At 45.4% G+C, this 17,004-nt stretch overlaps 3 protein-coding genes across 5 annotated transcripts; 1 reads left to right on the top strand and 2 right to left on the bottom strand.

The window, feature by feature from the left end:
* Nucleotides 1–625: 625 nt before the first annotated feature.
* On the bottom strand, nt 626–2,870 carry ved (ventrally expressed dharma/bozozok antagonist). The gene is made up of 3 exons (XM_077542544.1): nt 2,322–2,870; nt 1,632–1,858; nt 626–1,074 (listed from the first exon to the last, which is right to left on the bottom strand). Exons 1-3 carry the CDS (start codon nt 2,653–2,655, stop codon nt 739–741), a joined length of 897 nt encoding a protein of 298 aa, XP_077398670.1. The 5' UTR covers nt 2,656–2,870; the 3' UTR covers nt 626–738.
* Nucleotides 2,871–6,877: 4,007 nt separating this feature from the next.
* Nucleotides 6,878–14,289, bottom strand: polm (polymerase (DNA directed), mu). Of its 3 annotated transcripts, none has more exons than XM_077542539.1 (12): nt 12,874–14,289; nt 12,377–12,548; nt 12,147–12,248; nt 10,719–10,889; nt 10,577–10,648; nt 10,061–10,181; nt 9,849–9,981; nt 9,257–9,359; nt 8,278–8,556; nt 8,126–8,209; nt 7,660–7,779; nt 6,878–7,602 (listed from the first exon to the last, which is right to left on the bottom strand). In XM_077542539.1, the coding sequence occupies exons 1-11, from the start codon at nt 13,059–13,061 to the stop codon at nt 7,693–7,695; spliced, it is 1,512 nt and encodes a 503-aa protein (XP_077398665.1). In that variant the 5' UTR covers nt 13,062–14,289; the 3' UTR covers nt 6,878–7,602; nt 7,660–7,692. The 3 variants fall into 3 exon arrangements, with proteins under 3 accessions (XP_077398665.1, XP_077398664.1, XP_077398666.1); XM_077542538.1 differs by having other exon boundaries at nt 6,878–7,779; nt 12,874–13,067; nt 13,150–14,289; XM_077542540.1 differs by having other exon boundaries at nt 6,878–7,859.
* A 21-nt stretch (nt 14,290–14,310) lies between these two features.
* Nucleotides 14,311–15,935, top strand: LOC144034031 (transcriptional regulator protein Pur-beta-like). The gene has a single exon (XM_077542542.1). The coding sequence runs from the start codon at nt 14,346–14,348 to the stop codon at nt 15,267–15,269; it is 924 nt and encodes a 307-aa protein (XP_077398668.1). The 5' UTR covers nt 14,311–14,345; the 3' UTR covers nt 15,270–15,935.
* The last annotated feature ends 1,069 nt before the right edge of the window (nt 15,936–17,004 follow it).

Below are 17,004 nucleotides of genomic sequence, written 5' to 3'. Positions count from 1 at the left end.
AAAGTACATTTTGCCTTCCCTTACCGAAAAAACAAACTTTGAATGAAGTCAACTCAAAGTGATTTGAACGTAAACATGACACGTACGAATGAATGGCAATAGTAATTTGAAGGAAATCCTTTTATAAACAAGAGTGTATTAATAATCATCATTATTAGGGCCACAACTAACAATATTTTTTCTAAAAACAGTTGGGTCAAAAATTACCAACTTTGGGTCAAAAATGGACCGATCCTCTACTTGTGTCGATTCAACCCAACTTTGAGGTAAAAAAAAAGGGTCATTTTGCATAAAACAACCCAGAAAGTCGGGTCCAATTCACCCCTAAAAAACGGTGGATGGTCCACTTTTGATCCATAATTGGGTTACTTTTCACCCAACTCTTTTTAAAGTGTAATTTTTATTATTTGTTGATTAATCAATGAATCAGATTGTTTTAATTTCCATTCCTTTATTCAAAAGCAGGACATTATTTCAAATCGGCAGTCTCGAAAAAGCACAAATGTGAATTAATCATGATTCAGTTCCGGGTTTGATCGGCCGGACGATGACCACAAATGTTGATGAGTGTTTTCCAAAGTAAAGGCGGAGGTTTGCAAACGTCTTATTTTGAAGGAAAAAAGCATTACAGGAAAACAGATGGCTGGATTTTATTGACAAATAATCACTCTCACTCTCTCTCACACCTTCATAGCAACAACATAAAGATCCAATTAGCATCGCAAGACAGAGCGTGTGTCAGTAGTATTTTGGGTACGCCGGGTACGCTCCCATCAGCGGGGGAGGGGGCGCGGCGGCGGGCAACATGGCGCCGTACTGGTAGTGCGAGTCCAGAGGCGAGGCGTACTGGAGGTTGTGCGGCGGGTGAGCCAAAGCGGCGGCGGCGGCGGCGGCGACGGCATCCTGGAGCGCCGGCGGCACCGGGTGATAACGCGGGTACGGCGCCGGCCGGTACGCCTGCATCTCCGGGTAGGGCGCAAAGTGCGAGGCGGCGCCGGCCTGACAGGCGTGCGCCAGCGCGTCCTGCACCGTCCGCTTCAGCTTCATGCGGCGGTTCTGGAACCAGTTTCGGATCTGCGGGGACAGCACACGGAAAAACACAACAAACGTTATTTAGGGACTGAAAAGTCTGAAAAGAGAGAAAATTCATTTGAAAAAGTTGGACATATTAAATAAATCAATCAATAAAGAAATATTATTAAAAAATGCAAACGTTTTGTTTTTTTTAAATCGCAATGTTAGAAGACGAGTCTGAATTTTTTGAGAAAAAGCTCAAATTTGACTTCAATTTTTTTTTAGGGAAATGTCTGAAAAAAGGAAAATTCACTTGAAAAAGTTGTGATTTTGAAAAGTTGGACATATTAAATCAATAAATATTATTATTATTATTAAAAGTTGCAAATGTTTTGTGAACATTTTTTTTATCACAATGTTACAATTCAGAAGAAAAAGTTTTCAAAATGAAAACAATTCATAATGTTAAGAAAAAGTTGCAAATTCATTTTAAGTTGGACATTTTATAAGAAAAAAGTCGCAGTGTTACAAGAAAAAAACTTTTTTTTTTTTTTAAAGTAAATGAATCAATATTCAGAGGCTAGCGTTAGCGTTAGCGGACGCGAGGCGCTACTGACCTGCTTGTCGGACAAGTTGAGTTTGCGGCAGAGCTGGGCCTTGTCCTGCGTGCCCAAGTAGGCGTTCCGCTTGAAGGCTCGCTCCAGGCTGCCGATCTGCTCCGCCGTGAAGGCCGTGCGCGGCCTCCTGCCCGCCGGCGGCGAAGAGGACGCGGCGTTGGCGGCGGCCGGCGGCGAAAGGGAGCGCTCGCTCTCGTAGCCTGACGTCTCCTCCTCCGCCTCGGACGCTGCAGCCGCGACAGGAAAGGTTTTCGGGGTCAGTAAACAAACACACACGCAAAAATACAGCGTGTTCATCATTTGGATAAAAGTGACAAAATATTGATTTCGATATAAACATTGGCTTTTTTATTGACATCATTTCATTTGTTATTTCTGTAAATAATTGCTTTTCAATTTTAAACATTTTTCTCTTAAGCTTTGAAAATAATATTTTTAAATTTGAACTTTTAATTGAATTGTAAAATAATTATGAAATATCTCACGTTCAAGTCTAACAATACTTTTTCAAATATTTAAAGTTTGTATAGTTAAAATATTTCCTAATGAATTCCAACAATATTTTGAAAATAATGACTTTTTTTCAATAATTCAAATGAAAACGTATTAGTTTCCATTTTTAACATATTTATACAAACAAATATTGATGATATATTTGTGTGTATGGAAATAAATCCACGACAGACTCACGCATTTTGGTGCACTCGTCGTGGGCGTCCATCTTGTCGTGGTGGGCGTCCATCTTGTCGTGGTGGGCGTCCATCTTGTCGTGGTGGGCGTCCATCTTGTCGTCGTGGGCGTCCATCTTGTCGTCGTGGGCGTCCATCTTGGGCCTCTTGGCTGGCGCTCCTCCACCACGGTTGTGGGACCTCCGGTAGAATCCCGGCAGGCTCTCGGCGTGGGTTCCGGCAAGGCCGGGCGCCACCAGCCTGGCCCCGCTAACGCTAACGCTAGCGCTAGCGCTGACGGCGGGCAGCTGCCGGCTGCTTTGGGCCATCCACTCGATGGAAAAGGGTCCCCTCATGACGTCAATCCCGCTTCAGGTGTGTGGGGCGAGGGGGGGTACGCACCGCTGTATTTATAGGCCGCGTCCCGCCTCTGCGCACATCAAAGCGCACACCCCATCCCGCCCTAACCCCCCCCCCCCGGGCCCCTCACACCCTCCTCGTCCCTCTTACAAGTGCAGTCATTAAAGCGTCTCATTCAGTCTCAATGAGGCTGTTACGTGGTGGCTCCAGTGAGTCTGACCCCCCCCCCCCAACAATCCCCCCCCCCATCAACTACCTTCCTGCTGCCTCCTAAAACATAGTAGACACACCCCAGACGCGCATCTCTATGGAAATAAACATTTCCAACATCACCATCGACAAAATGGAAACGCTAAACCATCATAACGGCTTAAAGATAGTTTGGCGGCCATCTTGCGTTGCCACTGAGCCTTACATGAAAATGGATTTCTCTGCGGCATTTTCGACGGCAAAAATGCCGCAGTGTCGGTGAACGTCAAAAGCGGAAATGACGTCTATTTGCGTACCAACGTCTCCCAAGTCCGTCTGCGTGTAAACCCGAATGTTTAAAAAAAGCAGAATTTTCACCAGAACCTGAATCAGAGGTTGCAAATCCAGGGGCAGAAAGTAGAAACACTGCCACAGTTTGGCTTCAAGGTGCTAGCTAGCTAGCTAGCTCCCTAGCTAGCTCCCATTGTGCTTGTTTACCTGCTAGAGCGCTAGCTAGCTAGCTAGCTGGCATCAGGGGCTAAAGCCAAACTGTGGCATGGTTTTTACTTTCAGGTCCTAGCTAGCTAGATAGCTCCCTAGCTAGCTCCCATTGTTCTTGTTTACCTGCTAACTAGCTAGCTAGCTGGCATCAGGGGCTAAAGCCAAACTGTGGCATGGATTTTACTTTCAGGTCCTAGCTAGCTAGCTAGCTCGCTAGCAGTTAAACGAGCACAATGGGAGCTATCTAGCTAGCTAGCATGAAACCGTGGCAGGGTTTTTCCTTTCAGGACTTGGATTTGCCACCTCTGACCCGAATATTGACGGCATGTAAACATAATCAACGATTCCAAACGCAGCGAATGAAAGAAGCCTTTTTGCTATTATTTTAGGGCTATTTTTGAAGTCGACTCGAAATTCCAACCTCGTGATTTTTGTCAACTTCATATTCCGCACAGCACCAACAACAAACATGCTTCAAGCACGCACAACATCAGCAACACGTTACGTAAACAAAAACTCGACTCAGCCGTGAACAAATTCAGCACAAAAGAGGAAAAAAAGTCCTCATCCAAAACAGCAGCTAGCATGCTAACCTCAAACTGACGTGAAAAACATCAGCAGTGAATTCATTGAACCTCGCAACAACAACGTGATTGACACTTTATTTTTGTTTGACTTAAATAAAAATTTTGATTCATTTAACGTAATTATTGATAGTCATTATTTGTGTTACATTATTTACTATTCTATTTGCCAAAGGATTTTCAAAGTGAAATATTACACACAAGCGCTAAGGGCTAATCGCCGTCCAAATCCAAAATGGCCGCCGGGAGTGATTGAGAATAACGAGCAGTGAGTTGATCAAGAGCTAATCCCAGGATGATCCCAGATTTAAGTGGATTCAGAGCACAGCAAACAATCGGCTTCCTTCGATCAATAATTGATCGCAAATCATTTACATTCAATGAGGTGGAGACTACGAGGGGGGGGGGGGGTCGGGTTGGGGGGGGTGGCTACTGAAAGTGCTACTAATTGTTTAAAAGCACAATTATTACTGCTGGCTGCACTTGAACAACATTTTACAGACTAAAAACAACAGTTGAATGTAAATCCTAAAACTAAATCACTGGTAAAGTATTTTGTCATTAAAATCACTTTATTGTTTACGTTCATAAAATCAATTTACAGGCCGCCTTTTCTTTTCATGGCGTTACTATCTGATCAATGCCAGCGTTTTGCCATGACAACCCTTTTTTTTTTTTAATACTTGAAGATAATAATGACTTTATTGGAGGGGGGGTACGCAGTATTGGGTAAATCGTCCCTCCATTTTAACTAAATCATTATTTTTTCATTTTAACTCAATTTAAATATTCAAAATAAAATTTTCATTTGCCACAATATTTTTAATGACTTTGTAAAATATTTACTAAACAGCTGCCGTTACTCTAATATTTGATTGATGTCATTATTTTATCAAATAAAAACGTCTTTTTGGAAAACGATGTAGCGTTTGAACGATTTAAATCCAAATCCATGCTTAGCGCGTCCGCCTCGCAGCGCAGAGGACGCGAGATCGAGTCCGAGCTTGGGCCTCGCAGTCGCAATCGGTCCGCGGGGGCGAGTTCAGCCGGCTCGTCTGTTCCTGCCGGGACATCAAAGGACGCATTTGATTGGCTCGCGCCTCGGAATAGAAAAGACTTTCTTGTTTGCTTAAACCGAGCCACTCATCCAAATGTTTATTATGTTGATTTAAATGGCCTCGTTTGTTGATGTGACGCATGCAGACGACAGGAGTGCGTGGGACCCCCGCCGGCCCCCCCCTTCGGCACCCCTATCATTGACGAAATCCCCCATTCTGAGCCGCCCTGTGATTGGCTCCATTCACGTCTTAAATGGGCCCGTTTGCTCTTCTGTTAAGGCCCAAAACAGGATGGCGGCTTTCCAGCAAATCCCACGTGTTGAATCGCCGTCGGAGGCATTTAAGGATCGCCGTGATTGGCCGTTAGCGAGCGAATCAACGCGGATAAACAGGACTGCACTCAACTTGATGCTTTTTTTCAGGACAGCCCACGAGAATATTAAAGTCCGCCATGAAGAGGATCTGATCCTATTTCAGCAAGAAGATTTGCAAAGTCGTCCGGCGGTCTCGATGCGTCGCCAGTTGTTTACGTTTTTAAATCCCGCCCCCGCAAAGAGGTTGCCGCTTGCCTTTAGGAACAACGACAACCGATGGCACGGAGGGGAATGACTTCACCCCCAAGCCCCCACCACCCCAGCTCCCCCAGCAGTCTTGGGCGCTGTTGGCAACAGGCGAGCAGACGCGCGCGAGCGGATTGGCCAGCGCCGACGATTGAAGTCTCCGGCGTGGCCCGGCTCCGCCCCCGTCTGCAAAAGGCCTCCGTCAGGACGGCTTCCCGTCTTCCATTGATCCCAATCAGCCCATCAAAGGCTCCCCGGGCTTTGATGGGGCTGGCGAGACGAGCCGGCGCGGCAGCCCCCCCCCCCCCCCGCCATGACGCCCCTCAGTCCCTTCCCCAGAACCCCCCCCCCCACCCCCCCACCCCCCCCCCCCAACCTGGCCGCATGTTGGGTCTCTACGCTGCAAGGACTTTAGGTGACGTCATCATTTGCCGCAATTGTTTCTCACAACAGCAATAATGTTGGCATGTTCGGTTCCAAAGTGATGTCATCGCGGCACATTTTTACGCGTGAACCGTCAGTTTCGTGTTCTGTTTGTTTCTGAGGAGCAGAACAAATGCGTGTATCCAAAAAGGCCCCAAATGAAGGAATGGCAACGAACTTAACTTTGTATCTCATCGCACTTATTAAGTCATGCTTTATACGAGAAAATGATTTTGAACTTTGGGTCAATCTGACCCGCAACATAAGAGAAGGATTCATTTATGTTGCGCAACTAAACGTGATGTCATCATGTAGTCATCAAGTAAACAAAGTGTTGTTCTTAGATTGTTTCTCGGGAGAAGCAAAAACATCCCAAAAATGTTGAGATCCCAAGAAACTTCTTTTTTTCATTATTAACTCAAATACAATACGGATTATATTTATTATTACAGACGATCACGCTAAAATGAAGCCGGTTTACTGCGAGGGTGTCACATGGCGGGCGGCGGGCGACGTCATCGTCACTTCGATTCCCACATTTAGCCAGTGGACGGATGGAAGGACGGACGGACGGACAGAGAGTCTCCGCCGGCCCGTCTACGTTTCGCGTAGTACGTACTCGCTGTCTCATCTCGTGCTTTTTTTTTTTAATGACAATTATGAGTTGTGTAAGCCAAACGTGGCCAAAAATAAAGATGAAAAAGTGCCATCGTGACGGGAGGACGTGTGAGGCACGACGCTGCTTTGAAGTGGTCCTGCCCATTTTCAGGTTAATGAGGCTGTTAGCACCAAGCCACGGAAACCACTAACACTTAACACACACGCGCGCGCACACACACGCACACACACGGTCTGTGACTAGATCTTTTCTCCAAACTTGGAACTGTTGGACTTCTCGGGATTATTTTTGATAATGCGTTAATCTGTTGATTATTTTCCAAAACGGGACATGATTTACATTTAACATAAACATAAATTGATGAAGTTCAGAAAAAATATTGTTCATTGTTTTCCAAAGCAAAATACGATGTTCGCAAAAGTCTTCTTCTTTTTTCAACATAGATGACAGAAATTGCACAATATTTCCTTATTTCCTGAAATGAGGAAGATTTGGACGATTTCAGGTTGAACAAAGTCTTGAAATGATCAATTGATTGTTAACTGATTAAGCGGCAGCCTAATCAGTTAATTGTTGTACTTCAATGGAAGACTATTTGACTTTGTGTTTGGACCACAGGAAGTGTTGACCATATTTGGTCATTTAACAGTGTCACGACAAGAAGATGGGGGCGGGGACCGGAAACATTTGACTTGCGCTAACTAACTACTCGTGCATTTCTTTACTATGGAACGAGCAACTTTCTGAGCAACAGAATCTTCGGAGGACCTTGATGTGTTTTCACTCAGGATCATTATTGTTGTCCACAAAATGAACAAAAATGGTCCGAACACTAAAAGCTGGTCCAATAAGGAAGTCCTGGTTAACAAAATGTTCTGGATCACAAGCAAAACTTCATGTGAAGGATTTGGTGTGTCACTGGCCTGTCCCCGATGCAAGCGGACTGCAAGGCCCAAAAGTGCGTCTTACCGGCTTGAGGCGGAAACCTTCTTCTTCTTCTCCTCCTTCTTCTTCTCCTCCTTCTTCTTCTTCTCCTCCTTCTTCTTCTCCTTCTCCTTCTTCTTCTCCTCCTTCTCCTCCTTCTTCTCCTTCTTCTTCTTCAGGCGTTCCTCTCTGAAGGCGGGACGTATTCGAGCGCCAGGTGAGCAAATATCTCCTCCTCCGTCGCAGCTGGCAGGAATTCACGCTGTCACGCGGACACAAGCCAAAGTGACGTCACCGCCAAACAGGAAGTGGGATGCATCATGTGACGCACTGCAGCGACGCCTGATCGATTCATTGGAATTGAGAATATTTATTGATCAGGTTGAAATTTTTGGACAATTTGAAGTTGAACAAGGTTGCTAAACAACTAATTGATCATCAAAATAATGATTATCGATTGATTGTTCCACCTCGAGTGACTTTCATTAACATTCGAGAACAGACAACATGAGCAAAATCATTTTCACATTTTTGTTGCAATGAGGGGAAAAAAATTCTCATGTGGTTTGGCATCAGGAGAAGGAAAGCAGATGGGTGTGTGGGCGCACCTGCTTGTTGTCGTACAAGGCGTGGCTGCTCAGCGACATGTCCTTGCGGTGGGCGGCCCAACGTCGCAGCTCGCGCTCAAACAACTGCCGAGCAAGCGCAAAACTTTGCGTCATGCCGCCGCGCCACCAGCGGGGGGCGCCGCCGGCGTTACCTTGGAGCCGGTCCAGCCCAGCAGGGCGAAGGCGAACTGGCTGAACGGACAGACCACCAGGTCCACGCGCGCCGCTCGCCAGCGCCTGCACTCGCCACGTCGGGGCGCCGCGTCGTCTCGGTGCGAGTGCGGCTCCGGCGTGGGAACTTTCCAGATGGACAGACATCTTTCAAAGTGATCCATGCTGGAGGCGGGACGGGCGGGACGAGCGGGACGAGCGGGCGCCACGTTGGCCTCCGCGTACGAGTTTCTGCTGCTCTTGTGGTACAACAGGAAGTCCTGGGATGGCACACACGCGCGTTACGGCGACAAAAGCTGAAGCAGTCGGGAGAGTTAGTTGAGTGGAACAATGACACGCAAACTGGTCGACTACGTCAACACTTTCTAAGCCTATAAGTTGTAATGTGACACATTGTTGCGCCCGACTAACAACCAAGCACACCGCAATGACAAATTAAGCATGACTAACTCCACTGACTATGTCGACGTCACACACAGTAACTCCGCAGGCTGTGGTAATGTCGCGACTAACTCTATTTGCAATGCTAATATTAGACACTGTTCAGCATGATTAACTCTTCCGATCATGTCACGTGACACAATGTTACAATTATCGATAGAGTTAGTCAGGAGTAACATTGTGTCACGTTGACATGGCCAGGAGAGTAAGTTGGCAGTAACAATGTGTTGTGCTAACATGGTCTGTCAGGAGAGTTAGTCAGGGGCAGCCATGAGGAAAACTGCCATGAGCAGAAGAGTTAGTTGCGAGGAACAATGTCTTGACAGTCAAGTGAGTCATGAGTAAAAATGCATCACACTGACAGTCAGGTGAGTTAGTCTGGGGCAGCCATGAGGAAGTCAAGATCGCATGCTCGGCAAAGCAGTCCGTCGTAGTTTAGAGTAACAACGCGCCATGCGGCGTCCACCGAGTTAGTCGGGACTGACATTGCGACACAAGGCTTGAATTGTTGGCGCTCACCCGAGCCTCCAGGCGGGCCACCACTTTTGGAATCAGGCCTTCCTCCCGCCCCTCCTGCGGGTGCGTGATCAGGAAGTCCACATCGTGGCCGCTCGGCTTCCCCCTGCAACAAACGTCAGCCGACCGCCTTGTTGACATCGTCGGGTTTCCCGCAGGTAGAACCGAGTCCCATTTCATGCTTTTGAACGCCATTTTTAATAGCACTTAAAGTGGATTCAAGGCCCGCGTCAGACCGTGTGCACACGAGGGGTGTCAGTCAGGCCATTTAATTCTTTCATCGGAATTAACCGCATGACTTCAGTAGTTAACTCACGATTGATTACAAATTTCAGATCTGTTCTAAATGTACAATAAAATGTAAATAAATAACAAACGTTTTTAAGTTTTAACATTTTAAACTAATAAATATAGCTGCATCTTTTAGTCATTGATACAAACATGTCATAATAATTCATAAAATTGAGATGTCCTGTACTGTTGAAAAATAAGCATGATATTGATTTGTGTTGTGCTGTTCTGCCACTAGGTGGCATAGTTGCATTCGTAAGACGTTGGTGAAAACGTCTATAGCCGTCAATGGCCGTTAATTTACCTCCTGAAGCCCCCAACCAAAACGACCCGAGCGCCCGGCAGCTCGGCGCCGACGGCCTCCTCGACGATTCGGCCGACGACGTCGGCCTCCGCCTTGGTGACGTCCTGCGTCAGGTCGTCGTAGTGAGCCACGCCTGAAGGACGGATGGACGCGGTCGGGAGAGGTCGTCGGTCGGCAGTGGCGACTTCTCGCACGGGACTAACGACGCTCACCCGCGCGCTGCGCGCCATTGAGGGCGCATCCCGACTGGAGTAGCTGAGGGAGGTTCCGGATGCCTTCTCGGAACCACTGGGCCGCCGTTTTTGTTCCCACGCCAAAGATTCCTGTCAGGAGCTGGAACACGAGCACAATTCAACAGCAGGCCCTGCAACATTTCTTTTGTCATTTCAAATTCGTCTGCAATAAGATAATAATCAAAAAGTGGGAATATTTTCAGAATGTACTTGGAATTATTTGCACCAAATATATATTTTCCCAAACAGCTTTGAGCCAAAATTCAAAAAATTCAAAAATTAATAAAATAAATAAATGACTAAAAGTGAAAATAAGAACAGATTTGAAAAATGTAATAAAAAAAAATGCATACAAAGGGAAATACAAACAACAACAAAAATATATATATAATAATAAATAAATACATTTGGATTTATTTTTTGAATGATGTTTTTTTATATCCATTTTTATTTTCACTTTTAGTCATTTATTTATATATATGAGCCCGGTCGGACCTTCAAGGCCTGGAAACGCTCGGACCGCCTGGTGGCCTCCACCTCGCGGGATGTTCCGTTCTCCAAAATGTCCTGCCAAGACCACGTCAGCGCCAGTCAACGCGGAACAAAAGGCAAGCGCGAGAACCTTCCGGACGGCCACCTGGATGACTCCCAGCGAGTGTCGGCCCAAGCACGGGCATCCTCGGAGCTGCCGGGCGTCCGTCACCTGCTCGGGGAAAGCCTTCAGCGTGGCGGCGGCGCGGCGGAACGCCACCGCACGACCGCCGTCCTCGCTGAGCTCGGCGTTTTCAGCCAACAATGACAGAGCTTCCTGAACAAGGGATACGCAACAATTAGAACAAACTTCAAAAAAAACTTCCAGCATGCTGTTTTTTTTTTTTATTATCAATTGTGAAAAAAAATTAATCAAAATATAACACTAAAAATTAAATACAAAATTAAATAGAAATATTTTTGAACTAAAATGTTTTAAATTAATAAAACCTAAAACACAAAAAACTATTTACTAACCCCAACATAAACAGCAATAAACAAATAAAAACAATAATGTGGACATTTCGCTAAAAAAATATATTTAAAAAAGCACTAAAAATTACACAAAAAGAAAATAACAAAAATGAAGTACAATACTAAAATGTTTCAATTAACTAAACACAACAAAAAAAATCAAAATAATTAAACTCTACATTAGTAAAAAATAAATACATCAAATTACAAATATAATATTACAATTTTAAATAATAAAATAAAACGAAAATGAATTCATAAATAAAACCAAAAACACAAAAAAATATTTACTAACCCCAACAGAAACCATAATAAACAAATACAAATGATAATGTGGACATTTCACACACAAGAAAGAGTAAAAAATATATGTAGCACTAAAAATACTACAAAAATAAAATAAAAAATGAAGTACAATGCTAAAATGTTTCAATTAACTAAACATAACAAAAAATTAAAAAAATAACTCAACTGTACATTAGCAAAAAATAAATATATCAAATTACAAACATAATACTTAAAATTTAAAATCATTAAATACAACTAAAATGTTTTTAAAAATAAAACCAAAAACACACAAAAAAAAAAACGATTTTCTAACCCCAACAGAAACTGAAAAGAATAATAAAGTGAAAAATGTAAAATTAAAAAAAATAAAGTAAGTCACTAAAATAAAAATTGAAGTACAATACTGAAATATTTCAATTCAATAAACAGAACCAAAAAATACTAAATAACTAAAACACTAGCACACACAAAAAATAATTCACGGGTCACGGGTATAAATATACAAATAAATAGAAAATAAGTAAAACAATTAAAATCAAATATCAACAAAACAAAATACACTTTAAAAATGAAAATAATCCTAACATGTTCTACATAAACTGAGACAAAAAGTAAGACAAACTGACTACTATAATACATGATAAATAAATAATGTATAAAATAAATGTATATATACATATATAAATAAATAATGTGACATGTTTTTTTCTGATTAAATAAACCTAAAAAATGTGGAAGTTTGTTTTGTGCAGTGTTTGTGAGTGTGACGCACGGTGAAGACGGCGTTGCGGTGGTCCAGAGTGGTTCGCCTCTGACAGGCGTAGACGGGCATGGAGAATGCCGCTGCCTCGTCTCTGCTTGACGTCTGCCGCTCCTCCACCATGAAGACAAATATTAGAGAACTTTACAACACCAATATCCATGTTTGCTTCAAACTTTGTGCCGCAGAAAGCAAAGACACAAGCGTCCTTTTTCCAAAGGAGCATTCGTGTGCTTTTCTACCGTCAGTCGATGTCGCTGCAGGATGTGGGCGGGACATCCGGCGCTCAGGCTCTCCGTCAACCAGCTGATGTCTACCAGGTGAGCGGGTGTCGAGCCGTGACCCTGTGAACTCAACCACCCTCGGACCTCGTCGCCCGAATTCTTCTCTGAGATGACGTGTGTGACATTTTCACTGATGAGACATCAACATCACATGTCTGCCTACAACTATACATGAGTAATATCAGCATATAATGATAAATGTGTGACACAAAATACAACACATTATAACAATTTACTCCATTGATTCATGTTTGCTAGCATTATGATTTAGGTGTCGAAAAAAATGAATGTAATGTAACGTTATGCTGGTACTGACCTTGGAGAACTTTTTTGTTTTGTTTCGTTTTTTTGAAGAACCAATTTTCAAGTTTGACAATCCCTGGTGTAGCACTGAGATTTTCTTTCAAATGAAAAGTGCTTTGTAAATTGGAGTTTTAGTGTAAATGACAACATACGTGAAGACCTCGTCGACCCTGAAGCCTTTTTTTCGTCCGAGCTCGGTGAGGAAAATTCTCCGGCTGGTTCCCATCTTCCTCTCCAGGAGGAAGAGGACCACCTGCGGGAACTTAGACGCGTCATCCCGGCTGTCGCTCGTCGAAGCACCGCCGGTCCAAGACACTTTTCTTCGCTTTAGCGGCACCATATTTCACTATGGGAGTTATATAATAAATAATAACAAATACAGCCTACATAATAACTTGTTCGTGTTTTTGGAGCGATTTAACACGGACCTAATCATTTCCGCTTTGTCTTCTTCGATTAGTGTTTGTGAACTTTCAGGAGTCACCGCCACCTGCTGGAAGACATCGGTTTTGCACCACGGCTTCAACCCACGTTCCAGCAGTGACGGGAAGTAACGAAGTACAGTACCATATAAATACTTGATTACTATACTAAAGTATTTTTTTTAAATTCTTAATTATACCTGAGTATTTCTTTTCTGACGACTTTTTTTTACTCCCTGTATTTGAAAAGGTTTTTTTTCTGTACTTTCTTTGCTCTAATTTGTCAGAGTGGGCTTACCTTTTTCAAAATGTGCAACCCAGTACCTGGAACCCAAAAATTGTACGTCTAATTCATTTTTGTACTTGTTATCTTTGGCTAATTGGGTGTTTTTTTTTGTAACCCAATTTGTAACATTAGCAAAGTTATGGTAGCAAGTTGTTTTATTAGCATGAACATCGAGTCACAACTTACAACATGTAATGAGTTTTTTTTCTCTCCAAAATAACCCAAACAGTTATTAAATAGTATAATAGACAGTTAAAATGTTGTTTTGTGTTGACAAGATGCCCAGTTACATTGGTACTTCTACTTTTCCCTTTTTTTTTTTTTTTTACCCAATTTTCAGTACTTCAACATAAGTATCAGTGCAAGTGAACTACGAGGTGTGAGTTATTTTGAAGCCACTACAGATAGTCGTATATGGATGCTTTATTAGTGCAGTGTCAATTTGAGGTAGGTAAAACTCTGCTGCCCCCTGCAGGCACACGAGCGTCACATGTTGCTTTTCAAGTGGAAAAAGCAGGTAGACAGCAAGCGTCGGCATGCCGTTTGTTGCAAGTGCTTGTTTGGTGCTTTGGTCATCACAGTTTTGTGCTTTTAACGTCACGGCGTCGTCCACCCGCAGCTTTAACGACGGGTCGCTCGTAAACATGATGTCATACAAATGACGTTTGACACGAGCGGCTGAAAATAGTTTGGGAAGAACGCAACCGGAACTCGCCTCTCGGCCAATGGCGCGCAAGCGCTCCGACGGAGGGCGTGACTGACAAGGGAAGCAGCCCAATGAAAAGGCTGTAACTGGGGCGACGCGGGCGAGCGGCAGGCGCTTCGACCAATCGCGAGCCTCTCCCCGAGCGCAGCCCCAGCGAGTGTGAAGGCGGCGCGCGCTGGCCAGAGAGGAGGAGATGGGCAGAAGCTGAACATGGCGGATGGTGACAGCGGGAGTGAGCGCGGCGGTAGCAGCGGGGGAGGAGGAGGCGGCGGAGGTGGCGGCGGAGGCGGCTTCCAGCACTTCCAACGGGACCAGGAGACCCAGGAGCTGGCCTCCAAGCGCCTCGACATCCAGAACAAGCGCTTCTACCTGGACGTGAAGCAGAACAACAAGGGCCGCTTCATCAAGATCGCCGAGGTCGGGGCCGGAGGCTCCAAAAGTCGTCTGACCCTCTCGCTGTCAGTGGCCGCCGAGGTGCGCGACTACCTCGGGGACTTCATCGAGCACTACGCCCAGCTGGGTCCGAGCAGCCCCGAGCAAATCGCGCAGGCCTCCGCCGGCGAGGACGGCGGGCCTCGGCGAGCCCTCAAGAGCGAGTTTCTGGTGCGGGAGAACCGCAAGTACTACTTGGACTTGAAGGAGAACCAGCGGGGGAGGTTCCTGCGGATCCGGCAGACCGTCAACCGGGGCCCCGGCTTCGGCGGCCCGGTGGGCGGCATGCTGACCGGCCAGACCATTGCCCTTCCGGCGCAGGGCCTGATCGAGTTCCGAGACGCGCTGGCCAAGCTCATCGACGACTACGGCGGCGACGACGACGAGCTGGCCTGCGGCGGCGGCGGCGGCGGCATGGCGGCCGCGGGCTTCGGCGAGCTCCCCGAGGGCACCTCCATCATGGTGGACTCCAAGCGCTTCTTCTTCGACGTGGGCTCCAACAAGTACGGCGTGTTCCTGCGCGTCAGCGAGGTGAAGCCCAGCTACCGGAACTCCATCACGGTGCCCTTCAAGGCCTGGGCCAAGTTCGGCGGCGCCTTCAGCCGATACGCCGACGAGATGAAGGAGATCCAGGAGCGGCACCGGGACAAGATGTACGAGAGGCGGGACGAGTCGGAGGGCGACGACGTGGATGACGACTGAGCGCGCGCACGCCCGCCGCCTCCGCCGTACGTACGTGCGCACGCACGCACGCGCGTACATCCACAGCATTGGGGGAGAAAAAGAAGAAAGAGTGCACGAGCGTCCATCTGCCTCGTGGTGCGGTGTCACCTCACACCCAAGTTGGACTCGGTAGTGTTCGAATCGTGACAAAAGTGCGTGTCGTGGAGGCTGACGGGCTCCCGGCGTCCTCCTCGTTTGTCGTTGGCGTGCTGGGATGTTTGCAGGTCGGCCTCCGAGGAGCAGCTGCCACTCAACACACACACAAACGTAATCGTGTACGCCACATGTTGGACGAGGGGGATGAAGTCAGCCTATAAGACAACCAGGGCACATTCTTAGCAATACCGGCAGAGGAGGGCGGCGTTTTGCCATCGGCCTCTCTCTCGCCTCACTCGGGACAAAATCAGCAAAAGACGCTGCTGGACACCAACTAACACGTCCGTGGATGTTCTTTTTCCTTTTTTTCTTTTCCAAAAACAAAAAACAGAACTATATTATTGACACAAGAGTATAGGAAAGTTATTACAAACCAGCAACGACAATAAAAAAGAAAAGATATTTTCAAATACTTATAAAGTAAAATGTATTGTGTAAATGAAATCTCATGAGTTACGAAATAAAGAAATGTTAATTTCTTCCAACAAAGTTGACTCCACTTTTTTTTTGGCTTCATGAAAGCTCATTTCCATTTTGGTGCAGATCCAGAAAGAAAAAAAAATGCTACTTGGAAGAATGGATGTTGCGCTTGCAGCGAGCTGAAGATGCAACAGGTGGCGCTGTCAGGCCTTGGACAGGCTATCAAAAAGCAACTATGTGGCGGTGTTATGCTAGCTTTGTGCATAAAAGGTGCCGCGGAATAGAATTAATATGACAGCAGTTTACGGAATCACTTTGTTTGCGTGACTATTATATTGCCGTCATCGATTCATCACGAGGCACAAACTTGATTTACATTCTATTAAATTACTTTAATAGGGGGCTTCGATTGTAAATGACAAACTTTCTGGGTGGGCGTCAATTACGATACTCGCAAAAAACAAACTAGCGTTAAAACTCTTTTTACCCTTGCAAGTATGACAACAAATTGAATTGTTGACAAAGCTTAAAAAAAATGCTCCGACAGCAACTACTACAATTTCTTGAACTAGCCGACCACTTTTACTACATTAAAATATACTTACTAAAACTGCTACTACACTTGCAACTGTTTTTGACCATTTCAACCACAGCACTACAACAGCTATTGCTACTAGTACAAGTTCTACTGCTGCTACTACTAGCGCCCCCCACGATTCCGCACCGTCCCTGACTTGACGTTGGCGCATGGCGGCTGTGGGGCGAGCGCGAGTTTGGAGAATGTGGGCGGAGCCTACCAACACACACGCACAAACACACATTCCTGCACAGGGAGTCAGCTGGTTTACAAGCACACGATTGTGCCCACCCACGCCACATCCTCATTAGGCAAGTATGTACCCCCCCCCCCCTTTCACTACTACTACTACTACTACTACTAACACTTCACGTGTCTCATACAGAATCAGTACCGCCTGGAGACAGTTTAATTATTTTCCAAAACATACTTGATGACTTGGTTCTTGACTACTTTCCTGTATTTCACGAGTCAGTCTTGAATGTTTACATTCCTCCAATCCCATAAAACGGACTTCACTGTATTGCAAACAGAACGGACGAGCTCACGAAAGGAACCGAG

Source organism: Vanacampus margaritifer, chromosome 14, assembly GCF_051991255.1.
Source record: "Vanacampus margaritifer isolate UIUO_Vmar chromosome 14, RoL_Vmar_1.0, whole genome shotgun sequence".
NCBI classification, from domain to species: Eukaryota; Metazoa; Chordata; class Actinopteri; order Syngnathiformes; family Syngnathidae; genus Vanacampus; species Vanacampus margaritifer.
The sequence above is the reverse complement of the archived record's forward strand: the minus strand, read 5'-3'. Positions and strand labels throughout refer to the sequence as shown.

Bases quoted from the DNA above. Each gene is read 5' to 3' on its own strand.
- ved (XM_077542544.1), bottom strand. From the start codon at position 2,655: ATGAGGGGACCCTTTTCCATCGAGTGGATGGCCCAAAGCAGCCGGCAG. The intron at 1,859-2,321 runs GTGAGTCTGTCG...TCGCGGCTGCAG, and splicing joins CGACGAGTGCACCAAAATGC to CGTCCGAGGCGGAGGAGGAG. The intron at 1,075-1,631 runs GTCAGTAGCGCC...CTGTCCCCGCAG, and splicing joins TCAACTTGTCCGACAAGCAG to ATCCGAAACTGGTTCCAGAA.
- polm (XM_077542539.1), bottom strand. From the start codon at position 13,061: ATGGTGCCGCTAAAGCGAAGAAAAGTGTCTTGGACCGGCGGTGCTTCG. The intron at 9,360-9,848 runs GTAAATTAACGG...CGTTTGTTGCAG, and splicing joins TTGGTTGGGGGCTTCAGGAG to GGGGAAGCCGAGCGGCCACG. The intron at 7,780-8,125 runs GTGCGCCCACAC...TCCGCGTGACAG, and splicing joins CCTTGTACGACAACAAGCAG to CGTGAATTCCTGCCAGCTGC.
- LOC144034031 (XM_077542542.1), top strand. From the start codon at position 14,346: ATGGCGGATGGTGACAGCGGGAGTGAGCGCGGCGGTAGCAGCGGGGGA.